At 35.8% G+C, this 16,891-nt stretch overlaps 1 protein-coding gene and 1 long non-coding RNA gene across 2 annotated transcripts in view; one reads left to right on the top strand and one right to left on the bottom strand.

Moving 5' to 3' along the window:
- LOC143239032 (uncharacterized) overlaps positions 1 to 16,891 on the bottom strand; it is a 171,915-nt gene continuing 155,024 nt past the window's right edge. The window contains exon 3 of the mRNA XM_076479786.1: positions 1 to 537. Within this exon, the coding sequence (XP_076335901.1) occupies positions 382 to 537 (156 nt within the window). The 3' untranslated portion in view covers positions 1 to 381. The remainder of the gene's footprint in view (positions 538 to 16,891) is intronic.
- LOC143239033 (uncharacterized) overlaps positions 6,095 to 16,891 on the top strand; it is a 50,103-nt gene continuing 39,306 nt past the window's right edge. Inside the window, exons 1-2 of the long non-coding RNA XR_013020924.1 lie at positions 6,095 to 6,182; positions 15,146 to 15,427. This is a non-coding gene — a long non-coding RNA (uncharacterized LOC143239033). The remainder of the gene's footprint in view (positions 6,183 to 15,145; positions 15,428 to 16,891) is intronic.

The following is a 16,891-nucleotide window of genomic DNA, read 5'->3' on the forward strand; positions in this document are numbered from 1 at the left end:
TCTTAGATTAAGTCGGGTCCTCCACAAGGAAAGAAACAACAACAAGAACGTTATTATCACAGTAGTTTAGCCCATCAATCTTACTTTGTTACACTTCTGTTACTGTTTATAGAGTAGATAATAAACCAGTGCTTCAAACGTTGTATATTATATTATCTTACAATAATTCTGTTAAATTCTTGAGATCAAACGTCTTTAAATTAATGATCATTTCTTTAATCATTTTTTCATCTGTGATCTTCAGATGACGATCTTCGCCAAGAGCTAACCAATGAAAGAAACCACTGTTGGAGGTAAAGTCAGATGAGTCAGTCTCTCCATTAATTTTCGTTCTATATCTACTGGTCTTGATAGAAGGCGACTAAAGGGGTTACTTCTTCGTTACTGGCACCCAAGGAAAAGAAAAACCAGCAGTGTTGCGTGTTTCGGATAAAGAACAATGCTGGTTAGATGGAATGGTGCTCTCGCTAAGGTGAAGAGAAACTCGTGGAACTGACGAGCCAACAAAAGATGTAATTTGGTTCCACCAGGGGAGTCCTAGCAAGAAATTATGAAGCGACAAAAACTTCTAGAGGTAAGAACTTGTCTTTAATCACTAACATTAGCTTCCACAGCTCCGAGGAATTAAAGAAACGTCTAAGATATATATATATATAAAATCTAGAGGTGAGAACTTGTCTTTAATCACTGGAATTAGCTGACAAAGCTCTGTAGGAAACATAGAAACGTCCAAAAACAATAAAAAAAATATTCTAGAGGCGAGATCTTATCTTTAGTTACCGAAATTAACCGACAAAGCTCTGGAGGAAATACAGAAACGCCTAAAAATAATAATAAAATATCCTAGGAGATAAGAGCTTGTCTTTAATTATTGTAAATAGCTGACAAAGCTATGGAAGAAATAAATAAACGACTAAAAACAACAATAAATGTTATAGAGGTGAAAACCTATCTTTAATTACTGTAATTAGCTGACAAAGCTATGGAAGAAATACAGAAACGTCTAAAAACAATAATAAATATTCTACAGGTGAAACTTATCTTTAATTACTGTAATTAGGTGACAAAGCTATGAAAGACATACAGAAACGCAGAAAAATAATAAGTAGTCTACAGGTGAAACTTGTCTTTAATTATTGGAATCCGTTGACAAAGCTATGGAGGAAATACAGAAACGTCTAAGCATAATAATAAAAATATCTTAAAGAGGGAGAAATTGTATTTAATCGCTAACATCAGTTGGTACAGTTATGAGGGAAATTGATTGATTATTTGACATTAAGCACAGAGTTACACAATGGGTTATTTGTGCTTAGCTCACAACAGGTATCGAAACCTGGTTTCTAGCGGAGTGAGTCCTCAGAAATACCGCTATGGCGCTGGTGTGTGGTGGGGTGGGGGTGAGGTAAGTAAAGGAGTGTCTAAAATGATAAAAAATTATAGAAAGGCGACAATTGTTTAATCACTATCATCAGCAATTTCAGTTATGGGAGTGAACACACATGTGAAAGAGAAACGACATATTTCTGCAGATAAGAACCTTGGCTGTAATAATTATTACGGGCCCGGCATGGCCCGGTGGTTAAGGTACTCGACTCTTAATCCGAGGATAGTGGGTTTGAATCCCCGTCACACCAAAGATGCTCACCCTTTTCAGCCCTGGGGGTGTTATAAAATAGCTGTCAATCCCACTATTCATTGGTAAAAGAGTAGCCCAAGAGTTGGCGGTGGGTGGTGATAAGTATCTGCCTTCCCCCTAGTCTTACACTGCTAAATTAGGGACGTCTAGCGCAGATAGCCTTCATGTAGCTTTGCACTAATTTAAAAAAAAACAACAAAAATTTTATCGGTTGCCAGAGGTGTGGAAAAAATAGACATTTAAAATAAAATAAATTCTTAAAAGGAGAAAAGAATGTTTTTAAGCGGTAATTCCGATGTAAAACAATGTTTTTAAGCGCTAAATGCGATATAAAACTGTTTTTAAGCGGTAATTCCGGTGTAAAACAATGTTTTTAAGCGCTAAATGCGATATAAAACAATGTTTTTAAGCCGTAATTTCGATGTAAGACAATGTTCTTAAGCGGTAATTCCGATGTAAAACAATGTTTTTAAGCGCTAAATGTGATATAAAACAATGTTTTCAAGCGGTAATTCCGATGTAAAACAATGTTTTTAAGCGCTAAATGCGATATAAAACAATGTTTTTAAGCGGTAATTCCGATGTAAAACAATGTTTTTAAGCGCTAAATCTGATGCAAAACAATGTTTTTAAGCGGTAATTCCGAAGTAAAACAATGATTTTAAGCGCTAAATCTGATGTAAAACAATTTTTTAAGCCGTAATTCCGATGTAAAACAATGTTTTAAGCGCTAAATGCGATATAAAACAATGATCTTAAGCGATAATTCCGATGTAAAACAATGTTTTAAGCGATAATTTCGGTGTAAAATAATGTTTTTAAGCGCTAAATGTGATATAAAATAATGTTTTTAAGCGGTAATTCCGATGTAAAACAATGTTTTTAAGCGCTAAATGCGATAATTTATTTCAGTTGTTTTATTTTAAGATAATTAACATTTTAATTCGTGATGACGAGAAACCTACTTGAAGTAAAAATGTATCCTAAAGACGGATGGTATCTCATTTACAAACTCTCTTTGTTAACCTGAAGATGACCTGAGAAGGTCGAAAGGTTGTTCTATTTTTTATTTTAATTGAAGTTTTATAACCCATACCAGCCGTCTTGAGAACATTTTAAATTTATTTGATAAGTTATATGTTCGCATGTAATAATTTTCATACACTATGTATAGAGGACTATGTTGACTTTGAAGCAATATATTAGATATTAGAAACAGCAGTTCCTAGGAAACTAGTAAAGAGATTTATTTCCACAGAGTAGCAGTGTGTCTGTATGCTATTAATGAACATAAAGTAAGAAGATCGTTGAAACAGATTCACCGTTACGCAATCACTTTTTGACGTTTCGTTCAACAGATTGTAGCCATGAATATCATTTAGGTATAGCAGTACCTGCTATTAATCATTAACGAACTGAAAACTGTGGTTTTAGGCTTCGAGTCCAATCAGCCAACAAGATACTGGCTGATAAAGAATGCACTAGACACCTAAATAATGAGAACATAAGAAAGTTTCAAGTACTGTTGGTCCTAATCTTCGTTCAGTTAACATGGAAAGCGAAGTCCTTCAGTTCACCCAAGCACAGGATTGGAATGTTGGCCCAAAGCAAATTTTCTTTAACAGTTCATATTCTGCCCCCCTTCCTTCCTTTTGCACGAAGAAGTTAATTTTCCAACCGATAACCCTACAGAAATTTAGCCCCTGAAGATAAAAACGCTATCTTCTTTCTTCTAAGAACACTGCAAAGCAGCGAGATATTATACCTCGGGGATAATATCAAAATGGCGCTGTTTTTGTTCGATTGGTCGCTTCACATACGCAGATGCCTTCTGTGCCGAAACTGATTCATCGGGTCACTTACAGCTGGGGTGAGGCCTGCGAGGAAACAGAATGTATACAAAGAGAATAACATGTGCTTCTTCTATTGGGCAGCGTTGTCAACAGGAACAATGGTTGCCACTCGGTGGGGATTCGATGAAGATTAATGATCACCCGAAAACTCGAAAGGAGGAGTTGCGTAGAACACTATGATCCATCCTTCAAATCAGACATCTTGGTTTCTTAAGCTCTAAATCGAGAAGAGGCTCATGTCTTAACTGTGGCGACGAGCACGTTTATCGATGGCGAAATACTGAACACGTTAAAACCAGACCTTGAAGATAAAGTATTCAGTGAAATAAGAATCTCATGAACGTAAGATTAGCCTCGTATTTAAAACTTTGTATACAAGGATAAAGATTTGGTTTGTTGCTGAGCACAAAGCCATCCAATGGATCGCCTATGTTAAGCCATCCACGGGTATAGAGACCTGATTTTTAGCGTCGTAGGCCTGCAGAGTTACCACTAACCCCTATGGAAGCGGAATGATAGAGTAAGAAGGATACGTTAGTTAGGGTTAATATAAAAAACAACCTATACCCTTTACTGACACAAATTTGTAAAGTTTATTCCAATGGCTATAGGCCCGGCATGGCCATGTGGGTAAAGGCGTTCGACTCGTAATCCGAGGGTCGCGGGTACGAATCCCGATCGCATCCAACATGCTCGCCCTTTCAGCCGTGGGGGCGTTATAATGTGACGGTCAATCCCACTATTCGTTGGTAAAAGAGTAGCCCAAGAGTTGGTGGTGGGTGGTGATGACTAGCTGTCTTCCCTCTAGTCTTACACTGCTAAATTAGGGACGGCTAGCGCAGATAAACCTCGTGTTGCTTTGCGCGAAATTCAAAACAACCAATCAATCAACAAACAACCAATGGCTACAATATTTTTCGGCGTCGAAGACGCTGTTTTTTTTTTTCTCCAGCATGAGTCTCAAATTTTACTATGCGTTTTCCACGCCGAATGTTACGTTACTTACAGGCCTAAACCTAGCCTAGAGGAAGCGTTTCAACACTAGACAATAACCCAAGCCCCTCTATACGACCCAGAATGAAATGTATAAGTTACTTTGTATTAAATAACAAATACATAAACAAGAACAGGTCACAGTACGGATGGTGTTGTAATACAGGCACTCTTTCTAACTTCTCAGGCTTAAAATAACGTTATTGTAATAATACAGATATTCCAGTGGTGATACAAGGTATACACGTTCAAAGGTAGATATGATAAACATACAGTTCACAGTAAACTAGAAGTGAGCAAAAGGTTTTATTTGTGTACCGTAAGTCACCAAACAATCCACGAGACATCTTGGTAAGATTAGTGGAAGTGCTGCGACCCTATTGTCATGTTTTTTCAAAATTAGCTTATGAAAATGGAGGTGCGTCTTCAATGCCGGGAAATATGGTAAGTTATTTCTAATAGCTCCATCTCAAACAGTGTAACCAGATCTGAAATAGCTACTTTTAGAAAGATGCTGAGCAAACGTTCTCAAAGTCTCATGGTCCTGATGTCTCTATTTCGATACTGCTCAGGTTGCAATACGTATCTAAAAAAGGTACAAGGAAAACTTTTTTTTTTTTTTTTTTTGCAAAGCCGAGGATTCGATTGGCTCACACTAACGAATCATTTTACAGGAAAATGTTTATTTAGTCTTGTCATCAGCATTGTTATCCCTTGAGCGATTTTTATTGGTCATTACATACTCAACGTAATCATTCTGCTGTCAAACTGGTCATGTCGAACCAACGGACAGAAAAATAAAATGGAGGAGTCGCATTACGTGTGAAGGAGATAGATGCTGTTGAATGGGCAGCTCAGTGTAGAATATGATCTGTTTATCTAGTGAGGAGATTAATGCACCGTTTTATGGTCTGTAATAAATTTTACTGTCATGAATTCAACGGTGTTTCGTTGAAGGAAGCGCTTGGCAGAACGTGTTATAATGCTTGTCATAACAATGTTTAAAAGGCTGTCGGCCATTATCCTAATTAGTATGACACTAAAGTTCTCACGTGATCTTGAGGCCCCAAAAAAAGAAGCAATAATAGATGAAACTTATTGAGAACATGAGATTTATAGCAGATGGGCGTTAGAGAGCGAACTGACAGCCACGCGCTCGACCTCCTGGAACTGGTAGTGAGTGCTCTGCTCTTTCGGGTGTGCGCGTGCAGAAGTTATAGCCTGTACCAGGTATAATACAAGGCAGTTGTGGGGTAATGATCAAAGGATTATATCTTCACGTCCAAGATCGCGGATATGTCTATGCAAGATCAAATAAAATGTTTTTGGTGGGTCCACTGACACGCTTTCGGTTGATTCCTCCATTGCAGACGGGACATAAATAAATGGGACAGTCTTGTTTATTTTATCAGTAATTTTCCACAAAATATAGTAGTGTCATTCTTGGAGCAAACATCGGGGACTTCATGACGTCACATCCGTATCCTAATGACGTCACATCCGCATCTTAGTTTTGACCTACCTCGGCTGGCCCCAGCGGAAGTAGTTTACAATCAGTAGCAGAGAGATATTTTTACCTTCTCACTTTCATTTGGTCGACATGTGAACGTCCGGGAAACTTGCGGAATCTTTTCCTTTTAAACAGTCCACAAAAGTTCTCCAAGATATAAGTGGATTTTGTCGTTTGACTCACTAAGGTACGTATACGTCGTTACAACAGCTTTTTTAAAATAATTCATGCTTTATTTCTACGAACCGTTAAAACGATTTGTTCGAAGCTTAACAATCGCGTGGCTTACATCTGTTCGTAAGTAAACGAAACAGTGGCCTAAATATTTCGGTAACAACTTTGTTTTTTTTGCACGTGTTACGAGAGGTTTATATCGAAAATATAGCAAACCAGTGTACCCATTCGTGCTCTCCAAATATATATATAAAACAAGTAAATTTAAGGCACTGTTATATATTTAGTTAGGAATAAAGAAAAATTACGATTACAAATTGCTGTTAGCAGCATAATATCTACAAATTAAAAGAAACGAAACATTTAAAAGAATTTGGTTTTAACAGGTCATGTGTCATTGGTGTTGGATTATTTAAAAAAGATTATTTGAAACCTAGAAAGCATACTGAACACTAATATCAAAACATGACGGAAGTCATGAGAAGTATTGTGTCTGCAGAGACTTCAAAATATTCTGTGCTGCATGACCACATCAGAAGCTGTTGGAAGTTTTACGTTGTTTCAATATTGTTAGTCATGTTTTTATGGAAGCAGAACAATATAATTCACGAATATTTGCGCAGGACGCTTAGAAATTTAATAGTTGGTGTTTAATGTTTATAAACATTTTGTTTATCAGAAACTGATAACACATGTTGTTTGTTTGTTTACTTTGAATTTCACACAAAGTTACACGTGGGCTATCTGCGCTAGCCGTTCCTAAGTTAGCAGTGTAATACTCGAAGGAAGGCAGCTAGTCATCACCTCTCACCGTTAACTTTTGGGCTACTTTTTTACCAACGAATAGTGGGATTGACCGTCACATTATAACGGATGAAAGGGCCATCATTATGGTGCGACGGGGATTCAAACCCGCGACCCTCAGATTACGAGTCAAATGCCTTAACCCCACCTGGCCGTGCCGGGCCTTACTTACGAAGGTAAGGTTTCTATGAAAGTAACAAACTGTATTGTTGGTGTTTAAAGATCGTTAAGGAAGCTGGCACATTTCAGTTTTATTGGTAATAACTAACGGAAAAAGTTTAAACTCAATTAAAACAACGTAAAGTTAACACTAATCTTATATTTCAATATGGCAACTTGAACATAAACTTTATATCCAAATCTTAAAATCAATACAAAGTTTCTTCATAAAAGACATTTTCAGTTGACTTTCTGTCTACCGACAAAGATGTTGAGGTGACCCCACCATTAAACAACCAACATCTTACTGACCATGAGTAAACCACAGTTGTTTGAGAAACAGTGCAGCAACTTTCATACTTTGACCTTGAGTCCCTTTAGAATATTCAACGTTGTCTAAAACGTCAGTCTGCCAAGACTGTTTGCCTCAGTAGGATGGGAAAAATTAACCAACTGGCTTTACAGAACAGAAATAGGGTTAAGTTCAATTTTGACGTCCTTAGAACATTCCCCATAATTCATAATGTTTACATACACATTTTGGTTGAGATTAACCCAGAGAAATAAGAGGAAAATGGGTGCAAACAAACACACATTTCGTCTTTATATGTATATATACAGGTGCTTATATCCATGGTAACCATAGTCGTTGATGTGACTGCAGTGTTGGAGTTTAAACTTTGTAACAAAACTTTTACAAACTCGATTACCTTGTCGATGGACGTTTGTATTATAAACCAAATAATATCTACTGTTAAGTTTTATTTATTTATCTATTCGTAACCATTTCCGAGTGGATGAAACGATTCGTATCCAGTATATGTCAGCCACACTATATCCAGTGCCGACGAGGCTTTTCACGCAATACTAAGCCTGTTGGGATACTATTTGTGTTAGCAAACTGTTTACCAACAGCTATTACAGCGTGATTTGAATTATGCAAATGAAGTGTAATATTTATCGATTTGTACGGAATTTATTATGGTGCTAAGTCATTTATTTGTGTGTTGGTATGTGACATATGTCGTATTGAGCAATGCAATGTGCTTTCTATAGATCTTGCTGGAGAAACATCAATAAACTCTTTGGTTCTTAACGGTTGTATAGGAAACTGGCAATTTTTCATTGTTCTTATTCGTATAACAGTTTAGTTTCATTATTGAAGCTTTAGCTCTAGTCGATTCTAAAGCGTTGCTACGTCAGACTTAACACCATCAGTGTCGGCGTTTCACTCTATTAAAAGATCAATTACTGATAAATATGATAAGTAAAGAAGTAGAAGCCAATATACGCACATAATACAAAATCAATATCGCTCCTAATCGAATATACAGTTATCATCCAGATCATACGAAACCGACATGAACTTTGTATAATTAGGTTCGCATTCACTGTTTTGATTGGATGAATAGACGTTTCTTACAACAGACTGTCTGAAAATAGTTTTGTTGAAACAGTGCTAAATATTTTCAAGCTTCAACCTTTTCTTAAGACCGAACTTCTGATTCGTTGAAAAATATCAAAGATTATTATTCAAATGGAAGAAGAGTTCCAGATTTTCATTTCTCGTGTATGTGTGAAACACAAAATGTTTCAGATATTTGGATGTGTGGGGTGGGGAAAAGTTAAGTTTCAGGTGTGTGTATAAAATACAAAGGATAATTGGGAACATAAATATGGCCGAACTAAATGTATTCAGGCGTGGAGAAGACCAACAGTATATGCATGTGTGTGTTTCCATCTTCTGTTCAGATTGGTTTGAATTTCGCGCAAACCTACACGAGGACTATCTGCGCTAGTGGTCCCTAATTTAGCAGTGTAAAAGTAGAGGGAAGGCAACTAGTCGTTACCACCCACCGCCAACTTTTGGACTACTCTTTACCAACGAATATTGGTATTGACCGTAACATTATAATGCCCCCACAGTTGAAAGGGCGAACACATTTAGTGTGACGAGGATTCGAACCCGCAACCCTCGGATTACGAGTCGAGTGCCTTAACCACCTGGCCATGCCGGGCCCTTTTGTTCAGATTGGGTGGTGTATAATTTAGGTTTTAAAAACAGTAAGATTGTTTTGTTTTTTTAACGTTTGAACAAGGGGGTTTTCTTAACCTTTTGTACATATTAGTGTTTTTATCAAGGAAATTGACACATCGGTATAATTCTATAGGCGGCTGATGTTTTTTTGTTTATGCATTGCAACCTTACATACGTGGCTAGAGTTCCTTCATTTATAATTTTGTAGTTTTATACAAACTGTTATATTATTTAACGATCTCTAACTCTATATCGTCATGTGATTTATGCCTTATTTATATGATATAAGCAAACAACAGTTTATGTTTTGTAAACAATGACTTAATTTTCCCTTAAGATTAGAGCTTCACTAGTATTTAACGATTATTATGTTTGAAATAAATTTCAGTAGCACTATATTATTATCTATTTTTACACCTACGATCATAACTCTGCGCTATTTACTTAATGCGCAAATTTACGAATAATGCACCTCTCCTAAACGAACGAAGACTAGAAAGATATTGGATTCACAATAAAAAAAAATCGTTAATAACGAGAGAACTCAAATGATAATTCAATACATTTAAATCCTTATAAATTTTACGTTTCTGTCCCTCGAATTTACAACGCTAAAATATGGGGTCAGATTCCACTCGGTGGACATAGCCGATAGCCCGGTATAACTTTGCTTTACAAAATCCACATTTGCTTCTATTTTATATTGATCTACGACATCATGTGCTACTGTTACACAAAATTTGTTTTATTAACTTATATCTTATTCTTAGTTTCGATCTGTACCGATAGCTTTCTTTTGATTAAGGCTTAATAATTGACAATAATGTAGCTTCTGTTTATTAAAGCGTAAAGTTTGAACAGTGTTTGTTTTAAACGCCTGTTTTATATCTCACTTTGTTCTTTCCTCTTATCGTTTAATTTCCCTCACTGTCATGTCTTGAATATAAATGAACGCATGATTAAATGGCCAGGCAAAGAAACATTCTGACAGTGATTTCGACAACACGTGCGGATGTTATGTCCTTTTCATCTCAATGTGTATAGAGTTCAACAGTGTCAGATTCCGGTATTTTAAAGAAATATACTACTGTGTATTAAATGACCAACTCTTTTCAAGTATGTTTCAAACAAAGTGCACTTTCTTGTAATAAAATATAATTTATGTACAGAACTTATTGGTTCAAATAATTTAAAGATGCTCGAACACACGTTTATATGAAGTTCCAACCAACAGCCACATCAGAAACGCATTTTACACACGATGGTCTGGACTGAAAACAATTCTACCCGTGATTTAAATTACCCGAGACATGAACATTAGTGTAATTTTTAATGTTTCTACATAAAAAAATGCTAAAAAAGAAACGACGCGCACACGTAACTCGAATTTGTTATTGAAAAACAGTGATTGGATTTGGGGTTTTTGTTACTTAACCGATAACGTGATCCAGATTATAATTATTTTTTTTATCATGATAGTAATAAAAATAAAAACGGAAATGTTTTTGCTCGAGCAAATTGCTCGTGACTATAAATTTGATATACACGTATCATTTTTCATTGCTTTGGTATGCTTTTGATATGGCACATTAATAGAAGTTTAAAAGCCTGTTAAACTTGTATGTCTGTGTGTGGAAAATAAAAAAAAATAATCAAACGGCCAGTTCAGTTCAACGACGTACAACAAAACGACTGACATTAATGTCAGCTATGGATCGTCATCATGTCTTAGCTAAAAGGTTTTAGAGTTGTTAAATTACGTATTTCTTGGCGCTATTTCGTATCGATTTGAAATACGAACAACCAGCCAGAGAGGGGAAAGAAAGAGACAAAATTCAATATTGTCCTATGATTGGTTATTTTACAAAAAAAAAAATAAAGTTACAAACAGCTCTGGAATTAAAATTTTTGGGACGTCCAGCGTGGAAGCGACAGAAATAATGACTTATGAAATTTGAAAGTTTGTGAGTTACAGGCTACGCATGCAGACACAACGAAACTGAAACCTAACTTTCGTCTATCTGTCACGTGTCTAGAACTATGGGGAACAGACTCAAACACGGTTACCATCTGGTGTGTGCAAATATTTATTTTTGCATATTTAAAACATTAGTCATAGAGATACGGTTTCGATGTCTCTTCAGGTAAAGAATAATTATGATTTATTTTTTTAAGTGGAAAGTGGTCATACGAAACTTATTGATGTGGGACTTTCCTTCTCTGATGTGGAATGTTCTCTCCATGGTTTATGTATAGCTTATGTATCTATAAGTTTTTTTTATTTCTATCTTTCACTAATCGACTTTTCCATGTAGTTCCTACGTAGAATACATTTAGATATAAACAGATTGTTGTGTTGACAGTTTAAATATAAAACAGCGTATATAAACACGTGCGTTGGATATGTCAAACATTGGTTACCATGCCAACATACTGTTTTCTGCTTCTTCTTTTTTTTACCTCTCTATATTGGACAATTCTGTTTGGATAAAAACAGTGTTTTTGCCGTTTGCTAAGGCCTGCTTAATGATGCTAATCATAAGAGGTTGGTTAATACTTAAAATAATTATGATTCCGATACTATGTTTCACAGACTCGCTTCATAGGATGCAAAAACACCGACGTTTCCGAATTTTGTAAAAACATAAATAGGGAAAAAATGTTTAGCTTCGTATAAGGTCTCTTATTTTGGGATGCGTTCCTTCAATAAGTCAGTGGTAAATTTACGGAAAAATGACACGCTAAAGTCCGAGGTTCGATTTCCTGCCGTGTAGTTTTGCGATAAAACACAGAATTCCAAAATGTTTGTAAGATACTTTATTCTTAAAAGGAATCTAATCACTAAATAGGCTTACCACACATCTTTTTTGCATATTTATTTTGTAATATGAACTAATGAATATTAATACACCAGCCTTCTTATGGTGCGAAAATGTTACTAGTATCATTACCAATTCTACCACACAATCTTTAAAATTGAGACCAATGAAACCTTCATTCCCATAAAAATATCATACTTTTCAGAGCTCTCCTAGGAAGAACTCCATTTTGTGAGTTTTTTTCTCTTATTCGTCAGTTTTCCATTTTTTTTAATTTTTTTCCCCTCCTCTGTAGAAAGGTTGTTTATAGCTAAAGGTTCAGTTCGTCTGTGAATATATACTCTCAATTCCAGAAATATTGTTTGTCTCTAAGCGTATACACGGCCCGGCATGGCCACGTAGTTAAGGCACTTGACTCGTAATCTGAGGGTCACGGGTTCAAATCCCCGTCACACCAAACACGCTCGCCCTTTCAACCGTGAGGGCATTATAATGTAACGGTCAATTTCATTATTCGTTGGTAAAAAGAGTAGCTCATGAGTTGGCGGTGGGTGATGATGACTAGCTGCCTTTCCTCTAGTCTTACACTGCTAAATTAGAAACGACTAACGCAGATAGCCCTCGAGTAGCTTTGCGCGAAACTCAAACCAAACTGAACATTCACTAAGTCCCCCGCTAGGACAGTAGTAATTCTGCGTATTTATAACGCTAAAATCAGGGGTTCGATTCCCTCGCTGTACATAGCCCGAAGTGGTTTTGTTATAAGAAAAGCGCACACGTTGAACATTAACTCAAACTGTGAATATTTATACATTGTTCCATTCCAGAAAACCCGTTAATTACTCTCCAAAGCTTAGCGTTTCTTTCACTCGATATTCTGTGTTGATATTACTTAATAGAACGTTTCGTACTTTGCTGTGATTGATTTATATTTATAACTTAAATCGTTGATTTTAAAAGATTGTTCAAAGTGTTGTTCTCGTTTGTAAGAACTTGGGTTATACTATTCACACTTAACATTAAAAAAAAATCACTCCTATTTCTCAACTTAACAGATTTATGTCTTTGCAAGAAAGTGCTTTAACATTCTTTAATCAGCTGGGCCCGGCATGGCCAAGCGCGTTAAGGCGTTCAACTCGAAACACGAGGGTCGCGGGTGCGAATCCCCGTCACACCAAACATGCTCGCTCCTTCGGCAGTGTGGGAGTTATAATGTGACGGTCACTCCCACTATTCGTTGGTAAAAGAGTTGGCGGTGGGTGGTGATGACTAGCTGCCTTCCCTCTAGTCTTACACTGCTAAATTAGGGACGGCTAGCCCTTTGAGTAGCTTTGTGCGAAATTCAAAACCAACGAATAATGAGTGGATAAACACTGATTTTTTTATTCTATGTCACAAAACATGAATATCATGTAAAGAACTTTATGTAGTTAAAAACTAGGTTTTATACGTCTCTATATCACGAATTACTTTGAAACAATGTTGGTGCGTGTTGGTGTTTTTTTACGTTAAAGTTTTCACACAAACAACATCAAAGATTTAACAAAAATATTGGAGACTTATCTGTCATTATTACTGGTTTTATTAACACTCAAGTACGGCCTGTTATATACATTAAATTAATTAATTTTTAATAGCTTAAACTGAGTTGTCATTGAGAATAAAAATAATATTATTTATTCAAACTGTTCATATAAGTAGCTTTGTTTCATTTTAAATACATGCAGAAAAAATGTTTTAGTGAGTTGTTTCTTTACTCGGGCTAATATTTATATGTGTGTTTGTTATTTACTTTTTGACAAAGCAAAACATTAGTAATTATGACTTTGAGTTTAGAATGTGGATGAGTTACATTTCTTGTGTATTCTTCCCGTGTACTTAAAATAATAATTCGGAAAGCTAAACCTTGTCTTAAGCGTAATTCACTATCTGAAATGTTACTGGATAAGACGCGTCAATCATTTGCTCACACGAGTGACCCAGACGGCATACAATTACTAATAATTGTCACAAGTAACTCTCACATGAGTGACCTAGACGGCATACAATTACTAATAATTGTCACAAGTAACTCTCACATGAGTGACCCAGACGGCATACAATTACTAATAATTGTCACAAGTAACTTATTGAACTGAAGATGATCTGAGCTACCAGAGTGTTGAAGTAACAACTTCCCGGGTGCGGATCAGTAACTTGACACACACACACAGCACTTGAAATTGGCAAGAATAAAATCAGTGAGCACTTTTAGGAAATAAATCAATGAGTGAAGAACTCGACTGGAAATTCGTGGAAGGCGTGAGACTTTGTGCGTTTCTCAGTAGAAGTTGGTGGAAAATTCCTCAATGGAAGAAGCCTCTCTTCTGGTTCTGATCTGTTTGTTTCCTGAAGGAAAAAGTACACAAGTAAATGCTTGTAAAAGAAGGCTTTCCAGACAGCAACGTTCGATTTTCCAATAGTCTGAACTTAGATAGTGATGTCTAATGTGGGAAGTGGACAAAGTGCACTGTGTCCCTTACAAACATCCATCACCAGACCAGGTTTCATGCCGTCCATTACTTCTAAAGCTCAGACTTCTGATATGTACGTTTAATTCTATTCCTGGTTGGTTAAATCGACGAGCGAGCGGGGTGCATTTCCTTGTCAGCTGAAGGGAATGATCTGTGCACGCGATATGAAGATCGATAAAAAATTTCGATTGTTTTTAACGAATCGAACAACGCCCATATGGTGCCATGTCCTTCTTCATGTAATTTGTTGAAGACAAGGCTTTCTACTCTTAATTAACTTTAGCTAACTCTGAGACACAGTCTAGGACATACTGTGTCCGAGACAGCACACCAACACAAGTTTAAATTAAAAATATACATCTAATGTATTACAAAAATATACATGATAGATTTTAATTAGGAAAACGCGATTTTTTTTTTAAAACCCCGTTTGAAGAACACTGAAATTTTAATCCTGAAGTAGATGATACACGACCAAACCCGTTTCAAACATCCCAACCTAACCAGACTTTCTTTGGTCATTTGAGAGTTACTTAAAATACGATAGCTGTAGCATAAATTTATTAGGATTGGTTTGTTATCTTGTTTTGTCACTGAGTGGTTTTCTTAAATCTTTTTACTTTCTTTCTCTCTTTGTTTTTAGCCCCTGTCTAGTGGTCACTCTGAACCACAACGAAAACAACTTGGAAAATTTACAGCTAAAACTCTCTTAGTCTTTCCAAGGTCAAAATCCCCGTTCATTACATCACAGACAAGCATAGCAGCGTCATAAAGGATGCCGTTAGGAGGCCTTGAAACCACCATTAAACGAGCCAGTGATAGATCTCACGAGCTGCTGATATATATTCCATCATGGCGGCCGACCGTTGGGTCTGTCGTGAGCAGCCATTAGGATCTATCAACACAATACTTCGACACATCCCAGGTAAGATCTAAATATATATGCTGTAAGCTTGGCAGAAGTTAGAGAAGACACTACACAACCAACAAATATGTATTACAATGTAAAGGAAACGCTATGAAGTATTCACCAAATGACTCAACAGTGAATCTAATTTACTTAACGGCTATATTCCGTTACCTAGGAAATAGTAACGTTCTATCTGGTTGTGTGTCACGACGTTAAAATTATCTTGGTTTTCGATGGCGCTATCGTCAAAAATAAAACCACAGACAAGTATTTCGCGTCAATATATTAATAAATAGATTACGCCAGTAAAAATATGCTTAATTAACATGTTCATAAACAGAAAAACCGAGCAATATCAACAGTGCTTATATTTTTGTATCAAATTAAGTACCTAGTAATCAGGTTGTATTGTTTAACTTTTATAAACAAGTTTACGTTATTGTTAAAAGTATCAACTTTTTTCGGCGTTACTCGTTCATTGTTAACATTTCCATGCAGTTCGATTATTGGTCTGATTATCTAAGAGTTATTATATCCATTATATTATAATATTTGTATACTAAAAAAGTTGAATTTCATCACTAGATTGCACGACGAGTGTGAAGAAATTAATGTTGTACCTTTAGACATACTAAAGTCTTGAACTGTAAATTGAATATAACATGTCTTCTGTTATTCAATGGACAGAACACTGTAAATATAGAACAGCGATTTTTCTGTTGCTTATCACGCTAAAATTCGAGTTTCGATAGCTGTGGTGAGCCCCGTTGTGTTGCTTCGTATTTATCAACAAACGTACAAATATATTTTTCTGAATCTTTGTTTTTTTTTTGTGTTTTTTTACTTTTCATGTTTTTGTTTTATCACATATTCTTAGACCATATGTATGCACGTACATATATATATACGTTTGACCAATAATAAGTTCGCAAACAACGACTTGTAAGCATAACGAAGTAAAATATTTTGTGTGTGGGCGGGACATATTACACGTTTTGACAGATGACTGTTCTATATTCATAAAGTGTGATTGGCTATTGGAAGTCAGTGAATATTTGACATGTTACTATTTAGACTGGATTTTTTATTGTCTGAAACACACACGTTTTATAACAGCCCATTTACATTTATATATTAAGTACGTATAGTCTCATGTTAGGAAAATTAACAGCTATAGCCTAAACATTTCTATGTAAATATATATAGATGTATCTACAGCTCATTTAAACTGAAATATTACTGCTGTATTATCAGTGAGTTTTGTTGGATTACTACTGTATTATTAGTGAGTTTTTGTTGGATTACTACTGTATTATTAGTGAGTTTTTGTTGGATTACTGCTGTATTATCAGTGCGTTTTTGTTGGATTACTGCTGTATTATCAGTGAGTTTTTGTTGGATTACTACTGTATTATTAGTGAGTTTTTGTTGGATTACTACTGTATTATTAGTGAGTTTTTGTTGGATTACTGCTGTATT

The sequence above is a fragment of the Tachypleus tridentatus genome, chromosome 2 (genome assembly GCF_004210375.1).
Source record: "Tachypleus tridentatus isolate NWPU-2018 chromosome 2, ASM421037v1, whole genome shotgun sequence".
NCBI lineage: Eukaryota > Metazoa > Arthropoda > Merostomata > Xiphosura > Limulidae > Tachypleus > Tachypleus tridentatus.